The sequence below is a fragment of the Poecilia latipinna genome, unplaced genomic scaffold, assembly GCF_001443285.1.
Source record: "Poecilia latipinna isolate Pla-1442-1.1 unplaced genomic scaffold, P_latipinna-1.0 Scaffold249, whole genome shotgun sequence".
NCBI lineage: Eukaryota > Metazoa > Chordata > Actinopteri > Cyprinodontiformes > Poeciliidae > Poecilia > Poecilia latipinna.
The window spans coordinates 134057-156572 of NW_015112865.1; the positions used below are offsets into that span (position 1 = coordinate 134057).

At 40.1% G+C, this 22516-nt stretch overlaps 1 protein-coding gene across 4 annotated transcripts; it reads right to left on the minus strand.

Moving 5' to 3' along the window:
• Window positions 1-3658: 3658 nt before the first annotated feature.
• On the minus strand, window positions 3659-22091 carry LOC106947615 (E3 ubiquitin-protein ligase RBBP6). 4 transcript variants are annotated; one of them, XM_015032745.1, is made up of 20 exons: window positions 21459-22091; window positions 19568-19673; window positions 18460-18508; window positions 16396-16440; window positions 16192-16280; window positions 15978-16074; window positions 14208-14347; window positions 13901-14073; window positions 13678-13781; window positions 13402-13560; window positions 13102-13256; window positions 12449-12551; window positions 12304-12370; window positions 12146-12188; window positions 11752-12072; window positions 10220-10336; window positions 7547-9574; window positions 6563-6701; window positions 6060-6154; window positions 5143-5255 (listed from the first exon to the last, which is right to left on the minus strand). In XM_015032745.1, exons 1-20 carry the CDS (start codon window positions 21622-21624, stop codon window positions 5216-5218), a joined length of 4236 nt encoding a protein of 1411 aa, XP_014888231.1. In that variant the 5' UTR covers window positions 21625-22091; the 3' UTR covers window positions 5143-5215. The 4 variants fall into 4 exon arrangements, with proteins under 4 accessions (XP_014888230.1, XP_014888228.1, XP_014888229.1 ...); XM_015032744.1 differs by lacking the exon at window positions 6060-6154 and having other exon boundaries at window positions 3659-5255; window positions 11752-12069; window positions 21459-22087; XM_015032742.1 differs by lacking the exon at window positions 6060-6154 and having other exon boundaries at window positions 3659-5255; window positions 21459-22087.
• Between the last annotated feature and the right edge of the window lie 425 nt (window positions 22092-22516).

Genomic DNA, 22516 nt, shown 5'->3' on the forward strand with positions numbered 1-22516 from the left:
ACACCTTACAAATGCTAAATTCCACACAAGATTAAGAAACACAAAAGCAGATCCGATTTGCATGGAGACAATTGCACAAGCTGCAGCACACATTCCATCAGTCCCAGAGACACATCTGCCCTCAGCAGACTCCCTCACCACACGCCTCCCGACACGGACGAAACCTAAAGCCTCTCCAGGGTCTCGGTGGTGTTAATGTTAACGCGTCTGCACAGAAGGACAGTCCGGCATCGCCGTCCCGCTCTGCGCGTCTTAAACTGGACTCTGACGTTCGTTTCGCAGACGAGCCACGGCCGTCCGAACGAGGCCTTGGGCTCAGAGCCTCGGTGCGTGCGGCTGATGTGGAAAGCATCACGTGTTCCTCACCGCTTCTGCTACGAGAAAGTTTGAGCAAAACGTTCCTGCAGCTGCATTTGAGCTGAACTTCATCCGTTCATTGAGCTGCACGTAAAAGAGAAGTTTGCACGTCACGGTAGTCGTGACAGGATGATGACACAACACAAGGTTGTCCATTATATTTCTTTGGATCACCTGGACCCAATACTGACTGCTAATGTGAACATTTCCGGCTCCGTTTTAATAAGTTTATACAAACCGTCTAACATCTTCTTCAATCAAGACACAAACAGCTGAGTAAATAAATAAATAAATAAAATTATTGTTGAATCCTGTAATTATAGTATTGGGTGAAACTAACCACCAGTGTCCCCCACTGCTGTCTGTACTTATCATCATTACGATGCAAACCATCAGCGCCACTTGATCTTCATCTAATCTTGGTCTCCCTGATCCATATCGGGTCTTGGATTAGGGACAGTGAAGGTCCATATAAATCACCAGATACATTACTGGCATAAAAATCTTTAATGAAAAGATTTTTATTTCTGCTCATGTTTTTCATTAGCAGAAATATCAGATCTTACCACGACTATCAATACATGTTGCATCCAAGCAGCCCTTTGTTGCACACTCTGCTGATGTTGTGATTCGATGTATTGCACATCGAGTTAGAGGCAGAACTGCACTGGGTACAATCTTCTACTTATGAATAATTAAAGGAATCTTTAAAGGAAACATTTATGATTACAACTAACTTATATTTGATTGGGAAATGAGCAGCGCAGCGATAGGTTTGAATCCTGACCAGCACCTTCCTGCACACTGTTAGTTTGTTTTTCCCACGTTTGGTTCTCCGGTGCCTCCACCTTCTTCCCGCTGTCCTCGTTTAGTTTCTCACAGGTGTGAATTGTGTGCACGGCTTTTTGTTCTAGCCGCCTCGGCTTTGCCCCACGACAGGCTGTTGACTCGTCCATGTTGTACCTTGGACGAGTCAACAGCCTCGGCCTGTCCCAATTTCCACAGGACATGGCGAGGTACATCCCCCTCAGAAATGACTTTGTTGCACTTATTGAAAGCTCAAACAATTTCCAATGTTATGTTAAAATGTTATATAACCACATGTATATGATAGACTGTATTATCTGCACACCCATTGGTAAGAATCAACTCAACAACTACAACTGCAAAGCTCCCAAAACTGCCCTAACAAGTGTTTGCTGATGCAGCCGAACCCTAAACAAGCCAATTTGCATATGCCCACACACACACACACACACACACACACACACAGAGACACAGCCTGGTGCTCTTCAGGCAGACCTGGCACCATGCCGGAGCTGAAACGTCGGCATTCATCAGCAGCACAAAGAAGGGAACACGGATGAAAGGCAGAAACAAAGCGAGAAAAGGAACACAAATAAGGAGAAAACAGGCAAACAGGAAGGAAGTTGCTGCAGCGGATGTTGCGACGACAGGCAACAACATGAGGCTGAAGTATAAATCTGAGAAAGAATACCTCGTTTCTTGTTCACACTACTTTGGGAGGGCAGGAGGGATGTTCCTCTTGACTGCTACAAGGTGGACCTGTCTGCCTCCCTGGATCTTTATGCTTTGCTCTAATCTTTTTTCCCCATTTCGTCCTTTTCTTTCTCTACCCATATTTGGCTCAGTGCAGATCCCTTCCTTCCTTCACACCATTATTGCTGTATAGACCTGTTGTTGCCTTTTAGTCTGCTTCTGTCTGCTGAGCGTCCCACACCAGACATAACACACAATGAAGCACAGATGGACGTTATTTTCCCAGTTTGCACGTCCCAGAGCAAATCGGCAAACGGCAGAAAGAACACACCGAAGTTGAGTGGATAAAAACAGCAGAGGATACCTTTTTTCTTTAAGCTCTGAAGACGCCAGACTGTCCCGAGTGTCCTTGCATCCCTCTGTCAAAGGGCTGGACGGCGGCCAAGTCGGGGGCATCCCTCACAAGCGATTTCCCCGGTTCGGTCTCAGCATCCCTTGGCGCTGATTTCCTCACGCAGCAACACAACATGGAAAACACAGAAAGGCACACAGGGGCTGGATATTTGCCATTTTTCATGCAGCGAGTTAATGAAGCACAAAACGATTGGGAAGAAATCAGCAGACGGAGGGCACGACGATCCCATCCAGCGCTGACAGCAGCGTCACTGAGTGCGGCTTTTATTTTGGTGCAACACAAAGTCCCAACTAAGAATGTAAAATATCAGCACCCATGCATGCTTATCCTTGTTAAGTTACTGGTTTATGCATGATTTATGTGTGAATTACACAAAAAATAGTATCTTAAATGAGAATGTGTTTTCCTAGCTTATACATTATTTGAAGGGCTGCTGCAGGTCATATTTATTTATTGCTATTGGATTTTGGCTTCTGGGCGTCCAGAAAGTTTTCCAAGGCTGCGGCCAGATGGATGAGACAGATAAAATTGGGCTGGCATACTAATAAAAAAAAAAAGAAGAAAAAAACAGCTTCGAGTTTTTTTATGCTGTCAATAAGTGAGTATCACTTTTCAGTATCATTAAAAGTTTAATTTAACTGAAATCATTCATAGGTTGCCATGTTTGATGCATTTTTGTGTTCATTTAGTTATCTCATCGCTAATGGAAATCCAAAATTGAGTTTCTCGGAAAAATCAGCGTAGCATGAAAGACCCGATCCTACTGGAGAAACTAAAGGAAATGAAACTATAGAGGTGTTAACTTGGTGCATTTAGTGGTTTCATATATCTGTTCTGATCAGGAGGTTCAGGAATTTGACAGCAAGATCCTGCAAAACAAAAACAAAAAAAAAATGCTGGAGAAGCTCATGAGTCTTTATGAATTACAGGTCGTCATGATGCACTGATCGGTATTCGGTAGGTTGTTGTTTATATCATTTTCTTTTACTTTTCTTGATGTTTTGCAAAACTTGAATTTTTTTTAACCTATTAAAAGTTTTAATGTGTTTGGAGTATGCTAAAGTTGGAAAATGTATTAACCTCCCATAATTTAAAAAATTATGGGACATTTGTAGGATTTGTTTTAAAATTAAAATGTTAAAGGTTTAAAATGAGCATAATCTAGAAAGCTATTTAGACAGATGGTGGACAATAATAATGAGTTAATTTCTAACTGTAAAATACATTTTGATTTGATCATTTTTTGTTTGATAATTCAAGTTTAAATAAGGTTTCTATGTTTGATTCTGTCACAAATGTGTTCCTTATACTGTAAAATGTGTTGTTTATCAATTTGCTAAACTCAAATAAAACAGAAAGGAAAAAAAAAGAAAGAGTTCAACAACATTTCAAATATGGTTTCCTTTTAATTTCCTCCAAACAGGAAATACGAGACTTTTTCTTTTAAATAATTCAGCAGCAATTTATAACATTTACAAAATGAAAAAGAAACAAAAAAAAAAAAACAGCACAGAGGGTGGAAATCATAAATATTCACAGTATCAGTTCTGAATCAATCACAGTTTCTTCTTAAGAATCCTCCTCAAATTAAATTCCTGACTCATTTCCTGTCGGAGAGGAAGATCCCCATTTCAGGTGTCATACTGCAGCAACGTAGCTGCTGGTGGTCGTCAGTGTGCCACGCATGTGCAAATTCAAGTAACTTAAAATTGCTCGCAAACATTGTTGACATTTGATTCTGCACACATTTTCTTTCGCATCATATTTAAAGTGCTTTTCCTTCACAACCCGCGTCTGCGAGCGTTTGGCTTGATGCACGTCAGATTTGACAGATCTTAACGTGATACGGAAAGTAACCTGGTTATATTATAATAATAATAATAATAAAAAAAACAATTATTGGAATAAATCCAGGCACCTCTTTGGTCAGGAAAGGAAAACATCATTCAAGTAGTTTTTTTTGTGTGTCTAAGAGTAAAGAAAATGTAACAGAGCAGGAACTCTCCTCCTGTCGCCTCGTCGACGTTGTGTTTTAACTTTTTCTCTGCAGCCTGTGGTTTTTCTCTCAGACTTATTCGTCCCTGCTGCTCCTGCGGCTCGATGAAGAATAGACGCTGCTGCCGCTACTGCTGCTGGATCTGCGTCGCTCGTCCAATCTCTGGGCGTTTTCCTCCCTCCGGCTCCACCTTCCTCCCTCATCTCCAGCAGCTGCTTTCCTCTCCTTTCCCGGTTTCTCCGCTTTCTGTATCCTTTCCTCGTTTCTGTTTTTGCTTTGCATGAATTCCCAGGTGGTGAAGCCTCTTTGAGAGCCTGCAGGCGGCTCAAAGGAGGGCGTGCTTCTGTCCCTGCAGTGGCTGTAAGCAGGTGGCGAGTGTTGAGTCCCCAAATGTCTGTCTTTATAGCTATAGTCCGCAGATTGACGGGGATAACTGTAGTCGTAGAAACGGTCTTTGTTTTGACTATAAATGTCCAAGGATGCGTCTCTGTGTCTTTTAGCTACATTTTGATCAGGCACATAAGTGGATCTGGGAGGTTTTCTGCTGTAACAAGAAGAACTCTGGTCACTCTCTCTCAGCAGCTCTCTCCTCTCCGTATCTTTTGAAGCCGAGTTGAACGCAGTTCTCTTTGGCACCGGGGCGTCCCAGTCTCTCCTCCTTTCCTCTTCCCTCACTCCTGGTTTTGACCTCTCACCCTCTCTCCGTCTCTCATTAGTTCTCTCTCTGTCCCTCTCCCTCTCACCGCCACAAGAGGGAGCCACACTAGAGTACGACCCAGCAGAGGCAGAGTTTCTCTCCTCCTGGTCTCTGCCTCCCGTGGTCACCCTGTTCCTGTCTCTCGCTCTCTCCGTTGATCTGAGACTCTTCTGTTCATTGTCTTCCACCGACTCAATGTTGGTCCTCGTCTCCGACGGCTGAGGCGGAGTGGCCCCGACTTCTCCTTTCGTCACATCTTTTTCAGTTTTCTCCCGCTTGGAGGGAGGTACCTGGAAAAGAAGTTAAATGTGACGTTTTTGTACATGGAAAACATCCTGCGCTTTGGTTGCTTTGATAAAAGAGAAGGCAAAGATGAGGAAGGTGCAAAAACAAACTGAAGATAGTTTGGTGACAAAAATCCATACAAGACATTTGTTTTCGGATTGATTGTTTTTTATCTTGTGCAATTCAAACAAACAGCTTGCTACTTAGCTTGTTAAGAAAGGCATTGCCTAATGCACTTTCCAAAAGCATTAGACAGTGAAAGCTCTGTCAAATGCGCCAATCAAATATTTTACTCAATTGATTTCAATCAACTTTTTTTTTCTTGCCACAATATAAATGGTAATTCCTTTTCCAATTTAAGAAATCAAAAATAAAACTGTCAACAAAAAGATTAATAATAATAACAAATCAAATCAAAGTAATATTTCCTTTTCTCATAAGAAAAGCCCTAAGTATCAGTGGAAATCTGCAATTACAGTTCATTTATTCAAGTCCTGGTACGTACAGTGAACAAAAAGACAGCATTACTCCTACATATTATAGCTTACATGAAAATGTAATATGCAACATGTGACATGACTGCCACTTTTTCCATAAGAGGTAAAAGCACAGATGTTGTGCACCAACAGTAAATCACTTATCCATTCATTCTCTTTCTGAAATCAGAATATTTGATTATTTGTATTCGGTCAGAGCTGCACAGCTCTGCAGCCAAACAGGCTTTCAAGAATAAAGATGCTCTCACAGTTCACAACTTTACAGCATAAATGAAAACAATCTGTAGAACGTCTAGAAATGTGGACTCTCACCCCTCGCTCTGAGCTTCCCAAAAGACTGTCTGTTGCTGTAAGTTCAACCTTCCTGTTATCTGGTGAGGACTCACTCCCTTTTTAAAAGTTGCAGCCTGAATGAAGAGCAGACATACCTCTGTGAAAAATACAGTTTCCTGTCTAGAAACTTCTGCCTTCATTTTAAGCCTCCAACACAGAAAAAACAGGTCGAGCTTCGAGTGATCTACCCACAGTTGCAAACCTCATCAGAAAAACCTGTTGGTACTTTGCTTAGCGCAGTGATTCATTAGTAAGAGAATAGATAGCTGCAAACTGAGGTCTGCAAGATCAAGAATAATGAAAAATAAATAAATAAACTGCTTAGACATATCTGGATGAATGCTGAATTTCTACAGCCGTTTGTGTTGCAACTGCTGTCAGGAGTCACACAGCCGGATAAAATCAAGCCCTGAAACCAGTTGCTGTCATACTAATGTAGCTTCTTCTGCACAGAGAAAAACGACAACAAACTACTGCATTACCTCTAGATTCAGCTGTGTGGGTTCATTCTGTGTGACTTTAGCTCGGTCGTTTGATTTCTCTTCCAGAGGTTTTCCTCCCGCCGTCGTCGCCTCCTGGCTGCCCTCAGCACCATGGCTGCTCGTTAAAGAGGCTTTACTGCTTTTACAAACACACACAACACACACACAGGTTCAAATAAAATCATAAATAATGTAGTGAAGTAACGTTTTAAAAAAAATATGTAGTCCTTAGAAAACCCTTTGAACATTTCCGCATGCAGCATATTCCACTGCACAGTGTGACAGGAGTCACTCTCAAGCCACATCAGACTTTAGAACCACAAACCTTTACTGCATAAAGGTTGTGCTTCATTGTGGAAAAAAAAAGTGAAAAAGTGATCATCTGAAAAGTGTGGCATGCATTTGAATTTAGTTTAGAAATAAAATCCAGTGAAAGCAATCGTCGTCGGGCTACATGACCCTACAAATACAGCGACTACTCTCGACTGAATGGTTGAGAGAAAAACATAACCACGTGTTGGACTGATCCACTCAACGTCCAGACCAAAGTCTAAATGAGAAACTAAGGCAACAGTTAAAAACTGGTGTTTTTAGATACAGACTCCATTGAGCTAAAACTATTTTTAAGCAAAATGGATGACAATAAGACCGCATTGATTGAAGTGGGCTGAAAAGAAAAAGCACAACAAACTTTTAGATATTTGGAAAAACTCTGAAAATAAGATACCGTCGTTGTTGCCCCATTCAAATGACAACGATTTGCTACTTTGTGTTAAATTAACATCAGACTCTAAAATAACACATTAAAGTTCATGAAGTTAATGCGGCAAAATGTGAAAAGTTCAAGGGTATCAACACTGTTTGGACACTTGGTTTGTGGAAAAGCCCACTGATTATATCACACAGTTGAAAGAAAAGCTAATAAAGCCCCTTACCAACTGCAATTCATAACGAACTTGAAACAGGACTCGGAGTAACTCTGACCTGCTGTGCTTTAAAGTGTCGTTCTGTCGGTGGATTTTTGTTTTGCTTCTCTGTGAGCTGGACCTCGCGGCGTTGTCTTCTCTCTGTGCTTCGCCTCCGTTTCCTCTGCCTGCTCCACCTTTCTCTAGATGACGAAGAACACTCTTGTGATCTCCACAGCCATCTTTTTCTCTCTCTGCCTTTTCTTCCTTTCCCGTTTTTTGCTCCCTGTCCTCCACTCCTTCAAGTGCACAGTGCCATAAATCCAAGTCGTCATCCTCTCTCTTCTTCTTCTCCCCCCCGTCCTTTTCTTCCCGCTTAGGGGTTTTCATGGACACATCCTTCTTGTCAACACTAGAGGCAGCTTTGTTTCCTGACTCTCTAACATCTTTTAAAAGAAATAATATTTTCTCCTGTGACTTAACTCCAGGGCTTGATTCTCCCTTTTCTTTTGTTTTTGTGTTTTCGTCCGTAGCCTTCTCCTCTGTAACTTTTGACAGCTCTGTCCTCTCGGCAGTGCAGATCTCCGAGCCAGAACAGTTCTGCTCAGTCTTCTCATCCTTCCTTTTCCCGTCCAAGTTGATATTGATACTTATCTTCTTCTGAGAAATTACCTTTACCCCTCCTTCCCAGATGTCTTTTTTAGCCAGAGGCGATGCTTCGCTCTCTTTCTTCTCCTCCTCAGTACTTTGCGCTCGTCTGTCAGACGACTTCAGAGATTCACTTTCAAGGCTTTTGGGTTCTTCTGCAACTTTAGGTCGGAGACATTTGCTACTTTTAGTCTTAGTAGGAAGATCCTTGTGTTTTTTCTTTCTCTCCTCATCCTGTTTCTGTCTCTTTTTGTCCTGCTCTAATTTTGAGTCAGACGTTTTGCTGCCTTCGGGGTGCTGGTGCACTTCAGACATATTTGAATCTGTGCTGGGTTTTGTTTTGCGTTTTCTCTCTCTGTTTTGACAGGAGTTCAAACCTTTGTCCTTTCTAGGCTCTTGCTGTGTTTCTAATTTAGTTTTGTCTTTGGGTTTTTCTCTCTTTTCTTTGTATAGAGGTTGATTTGGTTTTAGAAGAGGCTGGGTCGATTTTAAGGAGTCGCTGGCAGTTCCTTTGCGCTGTAGCGGCGAGCCGTCCTTGCAGCTGTTCGGCTCAGTTTTGCGCCTCCTCTCGTCTTGCCTGAGAACGTTTATGGAGCCGGAAGAGTCAGGAGATGGTGACTTCTCTGGTTTTTTCTTCTTCTTCTCATTTCTCAGGGTGATACAGTCTTCGACCTTTCTCTTTGCTTGCAGGCTGTCGTCCGTTTTCGCTTTTTGTCGACCTGCTTCCTCGCTGCTCTTTGTTAGAGAGTCTGGTAGACTGCTATCCCTCTCGAGGCTTTCCTTCATGTTGTCCCTCAGCTGAACCTGGACTTCTGACGGCGTGAAGGGTCTGTCATTGGAACAACGAGAGGGTGAAGACTGGTCGTCGTTGACTTTAGGGGATGAACAGCTGTCACTTGAGAGGTGACATATCGGGGAGTGACGGTCATTTGAGGAATTAGAGGGAGGAGAGCCGCTGTAATTGGAGTCCTCAGATGTAGGCAAGCCGTCGCCCTTCCTCACCGTCTCTCCCTCTTGTTTTAGGTAGAAAGAGTCTTGACTAAACAGTGGCGGCGGTGGAGGCGGGGGAGGGAAGGGCAGATGGTGAAACTGGCTGATGTAGTTACTGAAGTATTTATCATACCAGTCTTGGTACTCCTTCTTCCACTGAAGGTAGCACTGCCTCTCCAGCTCCAGGCAACTTGTGTCACTCAAACCCTTAAGACCTGAAGACTTTCTTGCTTCCCTGGCTGAGCGCTCCCCCCGCCTCTTCGAGCCGTGGCCGCTCAATCCCGACCGCTTGCTGTGGTGGCGGTTCTTCTGGCTGTGGTCCGAGGACGACTTGGATCTGGAATGGGAGCTACTTAGAGGCGAAGAAGACGAGGACGGTGTGGGAGAGCGAGGTCGTTTGTAGCCAAAAGGCCTGCAGGGGTTGGAGTGGCTGTGGAAGGCTCTGTGACCTGAGTGAGGAGAGCGATGCCTGGAGGGAAGAAAAAAAAGAAATGGAGTTGGACAAATCTCACTCAAGGCAATACTGGTGTTTCAAGAATGAAAGCTGCATAAACAGCTAATATAAAATGTTAGAGAGAATTCAGAACGTGAGCTTTGTAATCATTTTACATGTAATTTAGCGTAGTAAAATGCTGTACATCAGTAAAAGCTGATCATACTTTTAATTGCATAACAATTGTTAACCATGACCTGCTAGCTTATGAAGAGACAACAGGTAGAAGAGAAAAACTAGAGTTGCTCCACCATATCAGTTCAAGGAGGCTAAACTGTATACAGCAACATGTTTACGGCTTTGCAATTCATGTAACCAGTGACTGGACTAAATTCAAAAACAAAGAACTTGAGAGTCCAGAGGTGAGGTCAAGTCTCAAGTTAGGCTTACGTCTTTTCTCCCAAGTTCAAGTCAAATCCAAAGTAAAGAGATCAATCTACCAAGTTAAGTCCAAAGACATGCAAGTTGAGTCAAAGACCTGAACTTTAGATTTCAAACAAGTTATTCTGGGTCTGGGCATCCTGTGCTAAATGTCCATAAAACCGCAGGGAGATTCTTACTGCACTTGAAGTGGTCTTGAGCCAGAAACAAAGCCCCTCATCGAGCAGGAGAAAGAAATACCTTGATCTGGAGCGGGAGCGGGATTCAGAGCGACTGGATGATCCAGAGTAAGAGCGGGACGATTTGGATTTGGAAGACTTGGAGACAGAGTGAGAGAAGGACCGTTTGTGAGGCGACCTGTGTGAGAGAGATGAGAGGATATATCCAGGAACTATTCTTTAGTATCAGTTCTTGGAACCGATTATGTTTTCTAGAGAAATATTTTTTTTTCAGATCAAAGAAAAAAAAAAAGAAGAAAGAAAACAGACCTGGAAAAAGTCACTACTGATACTTTTCTGATGCTCTATGGACAATATTTTCTTATGTCCAACATCAATCTTACATTTCAACGAGACTGGAGACTCTAAAATAAATCTTGGGTTTTTCACATTTTTTTTTTATCCCCCTCAGAAATATGAACGGCTACAATCCTGATATTGACAGAATTTCCCTCCAAATCAACAATCTACTAATTAATAGTGAAACATTTGAGGAAAAAGGGAATTTATCACAGAGGAACTGGCTTCCATCTGCACTGTTGCTCTCCACATTGTAAGTAAATGACAGAATGCACCTTTTCTACTGGTTCACACAGAGTCCCATTCGTCAGTGTCAGAAGTCAAAGACGAGGCAAATGAGCAATGCTGCTCATCTTGTTACAGGACAGTGTTGTAGATCTAAAGCCTGATTCTTTTCTACAAACGGCAGCACCTGCTAAACTCGGATGTCTGAGTTGATCACTCAACCTCTACACTCAAATAAGTTCAAAACAGAGATCACGCAATGCAACCCACAGAAACCAAAGGATCTATTGCTGATAATTTAAATGTTTGTTTTTATTATTTTCTGTAGAAATCAAACTTCTCTCCACTCTGACCTGGTTTCCAGGTGTTTTTATAGTTGCAAAATTTCCTGAAATCCACACGTTGTTCTCACATGTGGCTCAAGCATTCTGGTGCAGCCATACAGTGAAAAAACATTTGGAGAAATTTGATAAAAATATGTAGCTAAGAATTTTTTTTTTTACAAAATTCAATTTACTTCTCAAAATAATTGATAACCTGGATGCTAGTTTTTAGGGGAGGGGATTTTAGCTAAATTGAAACTATGATTTACAACAAAATAAAGCAAATACTGACCATGACACGTTGCCGTGTAGGGAACGAACTATGTCTAAATTTGAATTGATTGATTTTATAGAAAAGTTTGACAAGATGTTTCAATGTTAGTCAAAAACACTTGAATTGTTGGGGTTTGCTTTACAAAGATATTAGACATTAAATCTAAATTTAAATTTCTTATTTCCAATTCAAAACAACAAAGTTATTATATTCTCCAAGAGCCGCTTATGCTTCTGCATAATAAAGTTATTTGAAGAATTTGGACAACATGCGACCCACTGCTAGACTTTAAAAGACGTAAAGAAGCTTAAGAAGAATTTATGAAAACCTAGTGAGTATTAGTACTGCACACTGAAACGCTTTAGGAATTAAAATGATAATTTAAACATGGCTGCCTGTGATAGATGTCAAACATCTGAATATTTGCTTTACCTCTCTTTTTTCTTCCTCTGAAACCTGTACCACTCCTTGGGGATTAAAACAGGGATAGACGATGTGGTGGAGGAGGAGCAGAGGGACGTGAGCGGGGCTCCAGGTGGGATTGGGAGCTTCCAGGCGGGTGTGGTTGGCGGGTATCCAGGGAGGTAGCTGCTGAGAGGCTGGTGGGTTGGAACAAATGTGTGGAAGGGCGGCGAGCAAAACAGAGGCGAGGTTGTGGTCTGTAGTGAGGAGTACGATGATGAAGAGGAGGGAGTTCTGTGCTGCTCCGAGTTGGACTCAGTCAGGCTTCCAGCAGGATAAGTGGACACGCTGCTGAGGAGCAGAGCAAAAACATCTCAGACCAAAAGAGACGGAATTAAAACCAGAAACGTTCTCAAACACACACCTGTCCCTGGAGGTCGATGAGCCAGAGTGTCTAGTGGTTGAATCTGTGGATTAAAAATAAAAAAAAATCAATTTAATCTAATTACTAATAGAAACAAATACCAAAAAAAAACAAACAAAGAGAAGAGAATAAAAAACTACAGATTAAGAGTTTCTGACCTGAAGACGGTTGGCTTTGTTTGACACATAGAGTCTGAAGCTGTTCTGTTCCCTCCATAGAGTTTATCTGAAGAGTCAGAAAGATTAAACATTATTAAGAACAGACAGTATGGTTGTGTGTTTCATTGACATCCAGTCTCCTCACTAGTGGGATCAGCTGGGCAGGAGCAGTAGGCAAATCTTTATTAGGAGCCAGGCCAGATGGCGCAACGGCCTCTAAGTCATCGGGAGTCTTTTCTGGTTCCTCACTGGAAAAAAAAAAAAAAAAAAAAAGAATAAAAATGAATACTTTCATTTTTATTACCATAGTTTATTTATAATTTGTCAAAGAAAACCTTAGAAAAATCAAACCTTTAATTAGATTACATTTATTCAGTGGAGAAATAAATGATTTTAGCAGATTTCCAGGTGTCACCGTTGTTGGTAACAAAGCAAGCCATTCAGAAATGTAATTGAAGAATTTCCTTAATTTATATAAATTGATCAGATTTTTATTTTTCATTGATCCTATTTGCAACTGTGCCACCAGTAAGATCTGCTGGAGATTTGTTGAACAATGTAAAGTGAACTATAGATTAAATGCAAATAATATACATAAAACTTCTGAGAAAAAAACAAGCAATAAATAAAAAATAAAATAAAATAATAATAATAATAATAATAAAGAAAACAGTCAAGCATGTCGGTAAGCCTCTCCATGAAGATTCAAGCAGCAAAAATGGTATGTCCTTCACCTCCAATATACACTGTAAAATTACAACTCATACTGTCCTTTATCACTTATGTGCGATTATTTACTTGTTGGACGTCACTCCAAGGCTTTGCTCAGGCTGGGTCGATGTGCTCTCGGAGGAGTTCTCAACAGGGGAAGGTTCTGGAGTTGCGGGGCGGCCTTCGGCACTTTGTGATAAGAGTGGGGATTTTTCTGGTCTAGGCTTGTTCGCCATCGACTCCTGAAAACAAAACACGACGAGAAAAACTAACTGAATGCAAAAAAGCCTGAAGAGAACCAACGTGTTGTATTTTAACAAACGATAATAGCTTCAAAAAAAGTGCTAGATGCAGACAAGACACTTCATGTCTGAGTATATTATTTACCTGCTCAGTGCAGGGTGACTGGAGAGGTTTCTTGGTCTTGTTCTGAATGGTGGAAGTGGTCAGAGTGGGGACAGGGCTTGGCTTTGGGGTAGCGTTCTGAGACAAAGACGTTTTCTGGATTTTGCCCGAGCCTCGTTCTTTTTTAAAGTTATTCACAGCCTGCGTTGGGTGTTACAAAAACAGTCAAATTATTGCAATGTAGGCATTTGCATGCAAACGGAGGCCTAGACAGAAGAGATGGATGGAGTATTACATTCAGGATGTCTGTTGACTTACCTGTCTAAGAAATTTATTGGCAATCAAGGTATCAGGGGAGACGTCCGATTGGCCACATGTGGGGCACACGTGGGTCTCCGACTCAAGCAAGGCAGTTCGAATACCTGGACGCAACAAAAATGTTCTGCTTTTCAAAACAAAGGTTTAGCAGGATTTTTATAACTTTGGGGAAGGAAACTGGTTCTCTTACACCACGAGTAAAGTTAGTCAGATGCAAACTCACAATCGTCACAGTAGCTGTTTCCACAGCAGGGTATGACCACAGCGTCACTCAGCAAGTCATGACAGATTAAACAGAGGAGTTCATCAGGTATGGGTTCTTCCTTTTCTTCACATTTAGGTTGCTCCTGTGGAATAAAAGGAGGCTTCTCCTTCTTGCCAACAGCATACGCCTCACTGCGATGGTAAAAAGGGGAAAAGCACCAGGTCTATATGCAAACCTACTTACTAAATTGTTTCATCTGACCCAAAAAAGGAAAGAAACTCAACTATTCATACAAAATAACAGATCAACTTTGTTCCACACTCACGCATCTATGGCAGGAATTGCATAACGTCCACAACTGGTCAGCATGACTCCCTTAATATTAGGATCGTCCACCTCAACCATGAAGGACCGAGGGATTCCTGTGCTCTTCTTTATCCTCGGAGGAGCCTCAAAATTTTTATCCTGCAGTCAAACGCTTTCTTTCAGATTTACTGCAAAGCATCATGCAAACTGGATTGTAAACATCCAGTCCAGTGTATTTAACCAAACTTTAAAAACCATGAAAAGAAAACAGCAGCTTAAACACATTGTTACCTCAATGTGTTGGGTAATTACACTCATTTCCTCTAACAATCTCCATGACAAGGTGATGCAGACAACAAAGAAGCAAATGAGTTTTGATGTCAAAGATTCATAATACTCCATTTGAAGGACAAGGACACCAGGAAGTTGAATAAAACACATGGCTCAAAACTGGAGCTTTGGAGAACTTGTTGACTTGCAGAGTGTGTAAAGGCACATTTCAAATAATTTTAATGTTGCACAAAATTGCAATATTTTTCATCTGTCACCTCAGAAAGCAAAACCGTTACTTTATAGAGATTTATACACAGTAAAATATTTCAAGTTTATTATTTTTTTTTTTACCATTTTAATGATTTTGGTTTACGAGTAATGAAAAGCCAAAAATTCAGCATCTCAGAAAATCAGAATATCACATAAGATCTAAGATGTGATGCATCTCAGATGAAGATGCATGTATAAACCAGTCACCTGATTCAGGTGTGTTGGAGTGGATCTAAAACTAGCATAGCACTGGCTTGAAGATGGGAGTTGGACGCCACCGACTTAGGTTTTCTGTATACATTTGGCTTCAGAAAATTAATTCAGAATCACACTCTACTCAATTCTACGATAAGAGTATTAGGCCAAGACAAAAAAATTCAGACAATAAAGTCACAGCATTACGAGAATAAAGTTGGAATTATACGAGATTATTGTAATATAAGTAATATCAGAACGAAGTCTTAATATCGCAAGAAGTACAGGAAGAAAGTCCAGTCGTAAAATTTTGATGAGTTGTAATAAAAAGGGAATAAAGTCATAATATAATAAGAATAAAGTTGAAATGTTATGACTTTATTCTCGTAATAGTACAACTTTATACTACTAATTTTAGATATCGTTTCATTTTTGTTAGCGCAGCTCTAATATTCTGTTGTACAATTCACTGTTACAAATCATATTTATTAAAAATAAACAAAGACAAATAACTACTGGTTAGTTTTAAAGTGATTTGCATCTCCAAAACAAAGTTGTTGGTGGTTGAGCATTAAGCTGGAGAAGAACTGAAGGTTCACCATGAATCCAGCAGCCTGGTGCCCTGCAGACAGTCCTCTGGGGTCAACCTGAAACTGTTTAATTGACCTCAGGGGGTTTGGACATTTCACCATCAGCTAAAGCAACACTGCTGCCAAGAGACGGACCTCTCAGGTGACACTGCATGCCTTTTTTTATTTCTTCTTAAAAGCAAAACTAAAATATTAATGCAAATTATCCGGTTTTATAAGTAAGCCACATTGACTGACTGCAGCAGTCCTTTAATTAAATAAAAAATGCATTAAGACATCATCGGTGTGTTGGAGCTGATCTAAAACTGTATCAGCTCAAACGTTTGCTCAATCAAAAAAGCCTCTAAAATCTCACACAAAAATACAGAACATTTACATTTTGTTTATCGACAAATCTGCCTGACGAATCCAGAAACACTTGAGATGCAGGCCTGTACAGAGAGCGCATATCATGCACTTACCCCACTCCCTGGGCAGTTCCTGATATGGTGTCCACCGTTCCCACAGCGATAACAGGAGTAGTTTTCTGGAAGGGTAGGACCAAGCTTTGAGTTCATCCTACAGAATAAAAAAAAAGGCAAGGATGAACATGATTTACAACAAATTAAAAAAAAAAGAAAGTAACTTTTGATCAATCTTCATAAATTCAATAGATGACTATCCTGAAACACTTACTTCATCATTTCACAGCTGGACTGATTCATCATAACTCTGATCTTATCCTCTTCTGAGACATCAGCTTCAGCCAAGTTAGCCAACTGCATCTACATGGATAATATGGACGACATAAAGTTAGTCAAATTTACTGCAGTTTGTTTTAAACTGGTGCAAAGAACCCCCTCGCCCCCTCTAAAATACACAAGATAAAAGCTGGCATACCTTGGAGAAAAATGACAAAGCCCTGGTAGAGCTGGACTCACTGATCTGTTAAAGTTGGGGGAAAAAAAAAGAACATTGAATTTTTGAAATAAATGAACTGAATTAAAACCACTCTTATAAAGTGGCAAGGACTACAACAATGACAGTACCCTGCCGGCGTACGCCTACACACTGCTCTCCATGTATAAAACTGTAAACTAACTTTTTCAGAGACTTTGCAGCAGCTACTGAAAGTTAATAGCAAATTTCAGTGGCATTTGTATAGATCTTTATGAAACAAATTGTGTAAAATACAATAGTGGCTCCAAAATGATCATTTCATTTTGCCAATGGTATGTTACCAATATTACGGGTGTATCAGTTTGCATTAGCTTTATTCTCAAGGCAAACGTGACTAAGCTGATGTAAATGCTTGCAGAAATGAGCAAATTAGTGAGTGAGAAACTTAAACTGTAAAGTTAACTTTTATTTGTACCATTTATTTATTTGCAGTTGACAAAGACAATGCATGATTCTCAATTTTTGCTTAAAAAAAAAATCTAAATTTTAACCCCCTTTTTCTGATCTTTTCTAAATATATAATTCAGTCTAAATGCAACCGTTCTTTGAAAGCCTTAGAGGTTTGCTGCAGAGGACATTAGTAAAAGATCATCATAAAGACCAAGGAGTCCATTTAATCTATATTGAAAGTTTGGTCCAGACTGCCAGATTATGCAAACAGCCAAATAAGAGCATTACTAAGAGAAGAAGCAATGAGGTAACTTTGGAGGAGCTGCAGAGATCCATAACTTAAGTGGGAGAAGCTTGGTACATTTGGGGTGTATCAATTCTCCAGCTATAGCAAAATATATTGGTGGCAGCATCATGCTTGAAGATTTCATTTTGGTAAAAATGTCTGAACCCATATTTTTTGTTCCTTTCACATCTCAGTCTATCATACAAAATAATTTGCACGTTGTGGTTGTAATGCGACATCATGTACAAACATTTAATATGAATACCTCTGCACGCATACTTCTGCATCTGTACACAGATAACAGTAAAGAGTAAAAAGCTTGTCATCTTGTCCATGTGCAATTTTACAGCAACAGTGTTCATTTTTTTTATATTTACTAAACCAAACAACAAATTAATGTTCAAAATGTGTTAACTGTAAAAAAAAAAAAACTCACAAAAACATATCCCAGATTTTTACAAATCACTTTATTGAGAAAGCAAACACAAAAAGCCGAGAAGAGTAAGCAGTCCGTGTGAAACGGAAATTATTAAGGGGCAGATGCTTCGCCTACTGAAAAACCAGAAAGAATATTAGGTCAGAACATCAATTCATACAATTTTTCCCCTCTAAATTAAAGAAAAGTGCAACTCTGAAAAGGTCAGCACTGTAACATTTAGGCCGAGTACTGTCAAATCTGATTTTTTTATTCTTAAAGCTAAAACATTCTTAATCTTCCTTGATCAGACTTATGTTTGTAAAAAGTAAGTTTAGTGAATAATAAAATAATCTTGTTGGGTAGTCTACAGTTTGGATGCCTGTCATAAAAGAAAGCAGAAAAAGCCGAGCTGAATTATAAAGAGAATTTTTTATTATTTTTTTTAAAGGAAACATTGGAGGTGGAGCCGTTTTTAAGAGCCGAGGCAGGAGGAGAAACTGCCAGCTGATGGTTGACGGCGGAGCCATCAACTTAAAACAACAGTTGGGTTTTATCAGCTGTGAATAGCTGGCATGCATGATAATGTCTGACCCACCCATCAGACAGCTCTCACATCCCAAACAGAAATACTGGAAGAGCTCTGACAATGATCAGCGTCTGGTGACTGTTTGAAGACCAGCTGAGAGTTTAGTAGAAACTTTCCTGCTTTTCAATTTGGGTTTTGTTGCAAATAAAAAAAAAAAAAAAAAAAAAAAGAAGGAATTTCTCTTACACACTACGCCCAAAACCCCCCCAGAAAAGTAACTTCAAACCAAGCAATTGAAATGAAACTGAACATAAAGGCATGATAAGTAATTAGCTTGTTATATTATAATGTGTGTGCCTGTATGTGTCATGTTGGGTCACATACCGCTCTATGGGATCCAAAGGCTTTGGGAATCTGGACATCTGATCTTTCTCTGAAATGCAGGAAAAAAATTTTTTTTTAATAAACCCTCTAAAATGGGAATAAAAATATATACATTTACATTTGCTAACAGTAAAGAAAATATGCAGCTTCCTTTGTAGGTGGGCGAGTGGGAAGTAAATATATTTTAGCAGGAGTTCACATTTTGTAGAGTAGCCCAGGACGTTTTCCAGGTCCTCTCTACAAATACAAAGTCCAGGTAGTTGACAGAACCACAGAGGGGACATTTGGTAACTAAGTCAACTTGGAAAGAACTTTCCAAGTGAAATTGCAGGTTAATTAAAATATACCATTACGTCACGCTTACCCATTACCTCTTATTTTATTTTTTAATAATCAAGCTTTAAATAAACAGAGTATGTTGCCACATGCAACTTCCATTTACCTTTGAATCTTTACAGTATTTCCTTTAGATAGATGTAGTCAGTATAAAAACGTATTAGACCAGCCATTATCGCTGACTCAGTCTGTTCCAACTAGAACCTGATCTATGAAAACTATAAAACAGCTAGAGTTTAAAGTAGCTTGGGAAAAAAAAATCAGACTTGTTTTATTCACCGATGCAATAACTGCTGTGCTAATTAGTGTTTAAGCAATATCCTGAGTCACTTAAGCAAAGCAGCCTAAATAGCTGCCTCAGTGTACTGTATAATTACCATTTCTGCTGACGCTATCAAACGTAGCTGATCCATAAATCCTAGCTGTAATCATTTAATTATCTAACTTTAAGTCTGTTGAGAAAACCCATTTACTAAGGTGTAACTAAACAAACAAACGTCTGGGGAAATCAACCAAGACACTGGAAGTGGATTTTCTAATGAAAATGTTTAGCGCTGACGGTTGTACTGTTTGAATTCACTCTGATACGTTGGATTAACCTAAACTTTTTTGAATCTTTTCTCATTCTACGCTGTTGTAAGACCGGTTGAATCAGAGTTTTTGCAGTCAACCGTTACTCATCCAGAGGCGGGTTTCGGACCACTAAGGCTGGGTGTTGTCTTCTACAGCAGGCACGTAAACATCAGTAAGGAAAATTCAAATGCACACATACTTGTGGTTGGTCTTGCTATTTGAGCTGGACTTCACTCCAATGAGGGGAATTCTCCTGACTATGACAGAGGAGCCTTTGGGGATGTGACCACCATCTTCAGTGAACTCTAAGGGTGAAAGAGCATCAATATAAAAAGGGTTAAAACGGAAAAAATTGCAATATTAAGGTTTCCTTTCTGCAATTCGGTGTTTGAGATTAAAAATGAAATTATATAAAAACAGAGTTGTGTAAAGGCAATTTGTGTTGCCTAGGGTTACAGGCACCCTCCAAACCTCTTGCTTTCATTGATCATTGTAATTTGGGTGAAACTACAGATATCAAAATATATTAAAATATCACAAGGGTCATTTATTGTACCAATTGAAGTCAAAGTGAGACTCATACCAATTCGTTTAATACAGGGATAAATTGTCATTTTTGATAATTATTGCCCAAAGAATTATCAAATTTTTTACAACTTACTGAAAAGTATACATGACTATATATTACGTACAGTCAATACTTGATTGGGTTTCCTTTTTGCATGAATTAATGCAGTACGGCTTTTAGGGGCGAAGGAACAGCCTGGACATGTCACCAATTTAGAGTAGCCAATTAAGCCAAGAACATTTTTTTTAGACTTTGGTAGAAACCTGGAGTACCCCAAGAGAACCCACATACATGCAGAAAGTCCTCATGACTTCTTACTGCAAGGCAGCAATGCATCATGCCTCAATATTCCATATAAATAAGTTAAACTAGACAAAACAGTGGTTTTCCTCCTCTTTTAAGTGGAAATACACTGCTATTGCTTTTCACTGGCAGGAACGTCACTAAACATGTTTGTTGTTGTGATGGTAAATTGTTTGGAATAGATTTTTTTTTAGGGGGTTATACAATATAAACATTCATATCGAAACTGATAAAAAAGTAAGACTCTGAAACATTAGAGGGGTTATCGCACTAGAATACAACTCAGAAAATATTTGGATTTGCAAGATTATGTCCTACCTTATTGTTTCCAAGTGTGTCACAGAAAAAAAAAAAAAGATATAAGAAACGCACAGAAACAATACCCTCGACCTGAAGAAACATGGGGATAAGGTTTAAATAATGAAACAAAAACAAGTATTTAGGACACAAACACCCTTCATTATACTGCCCTGTTGATTCCTGAGTACGGAGTGGCTTTCAAAACGTAAAGTAACCAAGCCCCTTCATCTTTTCCGTAGCTTGCTCCTCATAACAAGGATTTTATAAAGATAAACTTTAAAAGTGGAAGGCTTTTAAACGTCTTTTACAATCGTTACCCATTTCTTTTCCACTTCATACTATTGTGTCACATAGAATCCAAATTAACTCCCAATGCTGATGCTTGCAGTTGAAAGAAAGAAAATATGAAATATGACATTTTGTATCATTTTAATTCCTGACTCTCCAGTTAAAGGGTGTGCCTGCCTACTGCTCAGTTTGCTTCTGCATTGTGTTTTTATCTTAAATCATACAGTCTGTGGCTGCATTTAAGCCTTTTGGCCATGAGTAGTGTCTGCCTTTTCCACCCCTCGACCTTTGCTATTTTTAAACCAACATCTCCTGCAGGATAGCAGCGCTGACACCACTGATCCACCCACGTCAGGCGGTTTAATTAAGGGGCATGAGGCGTGAATGCAGCAGGAATGTTTGCCCATTCATTACACCTCTTTTGTCCCGGTGCGACTATTCTGGAGCCCCCAGTCAACCTGAAAACAGAGGTAACGGGAAGCCAGCTCCTATTAGACAGCTGTCAATGCCGGACCACGTGTTTTCTTTCAAACTTTAAACCGTCCACCTGCATTTTAACCGTTATGGCAACAATAAAGCATATCAAGCTTACAATAACATGCATTTTTTTTAATTCGTTTTATTTATTTACCTTCTTTGGTTTGTGCGTTTATGATCTGCAGGTCGCAGTCCCCGGCTCTGAGCTTCTCCCTGCCCATAATCTGCTTCTTCAAGTCAGTCAGCGAGATGTTCGGCCCATCAAAAACCACCGTGTCGTAGCTGAGTTTGGAGGAAAACTTATAATGAATATGAGCCATACTGGAAACAAGCTAAAAGCCTGCTTCTGGACCGCTAAGAAACTCAACAGCTGGTAGCTTTTCTCCTTTGACAGAACCCCCGCTTGTAACTGTTACAGAGGTGAGGAGGTGGGGGCTAGCCGAGGTTAGCAGCAGCAGCAGCAGTTTGGCAAACTGCGTCGGTGGTCTGCCGCTAACAAGCTAGGTCGTTAATTGACTCCAACTGCCGGATTTAAAGTGGGTCTCACAAGATGACATCTCCCGGTTTCACTCGGAACAGGTGCGCAGACTCAGCCCGGACCGGATTCATTCAGTTTCAAGTCTAATTTTAACTTTTATTCTCGCTAATGTCGCTTTCAATCCCGAGCGGAGTTCGCTGACAGAAACCACCAGCTGTTTCCACAAGCAACGGCTCGTCAGCAGAGTGCACGCACCAGACCGTGCTGCGTTCACGTAAACTCCGACACTCAACTTCCGAAACGCGTATTCTTTATTTTACACATCAAACGTTTGAGTAAAAAAAAAAAAAAAAAAAAAAAAAACAGAGTGGAAATTTCCAAAATTTCCAAAAATTCAAAAACTTATGCCATTTTAAATTCAGCCATGTATCCCGCTAGATTAAACAAAAAAGAAAACAATTTGTCATTTGTCTCCCTCCCAGGACATAGTTTGTTTTATAAAGATAAGAATTTCGGAAGTGGGTATTCTCTGCGGCAACTCCCTAAAATTGTGTCAGTCACAAAGTGTTATTTGGACACAGTTGTAATGTATTTCACAGTAGCCATCTCAACATTTTTTCTTTTTGCACTTGAACGCAGCATATTTCCACAATGTAGAAGTGCACCTGTTTTCACTCTGGAGACAAGCAGGTGTAGCCAAACAAACAATGGATAACTATTAAACGTGCGTCGTT

Bases quoted from the DNA above. Each gene is read 5' to 3' on its own strand.
- LOC106947615 (XM_015032742.1), bottom strand. From the start codon at position 21,624: ATGGCTCATATTCATTATAAGTTTTCCTCCAAACTCAGCTACGACACG. The intron at 16,441-18,459 runs GTATGTGACCCA...CAACTTTAACAG, and splicing joins CCTTTGGATCCCATAGAGCG to ATCAGTGAGTCCAGCTCTAC. The intron at 16,075-16,191 runs GTAAGTGTTTCA...TTTATTCTGTAG, and splicing joins TCCAGCTGTGAAATGATGAA to GATGAACTCAAAGCTTGGTC.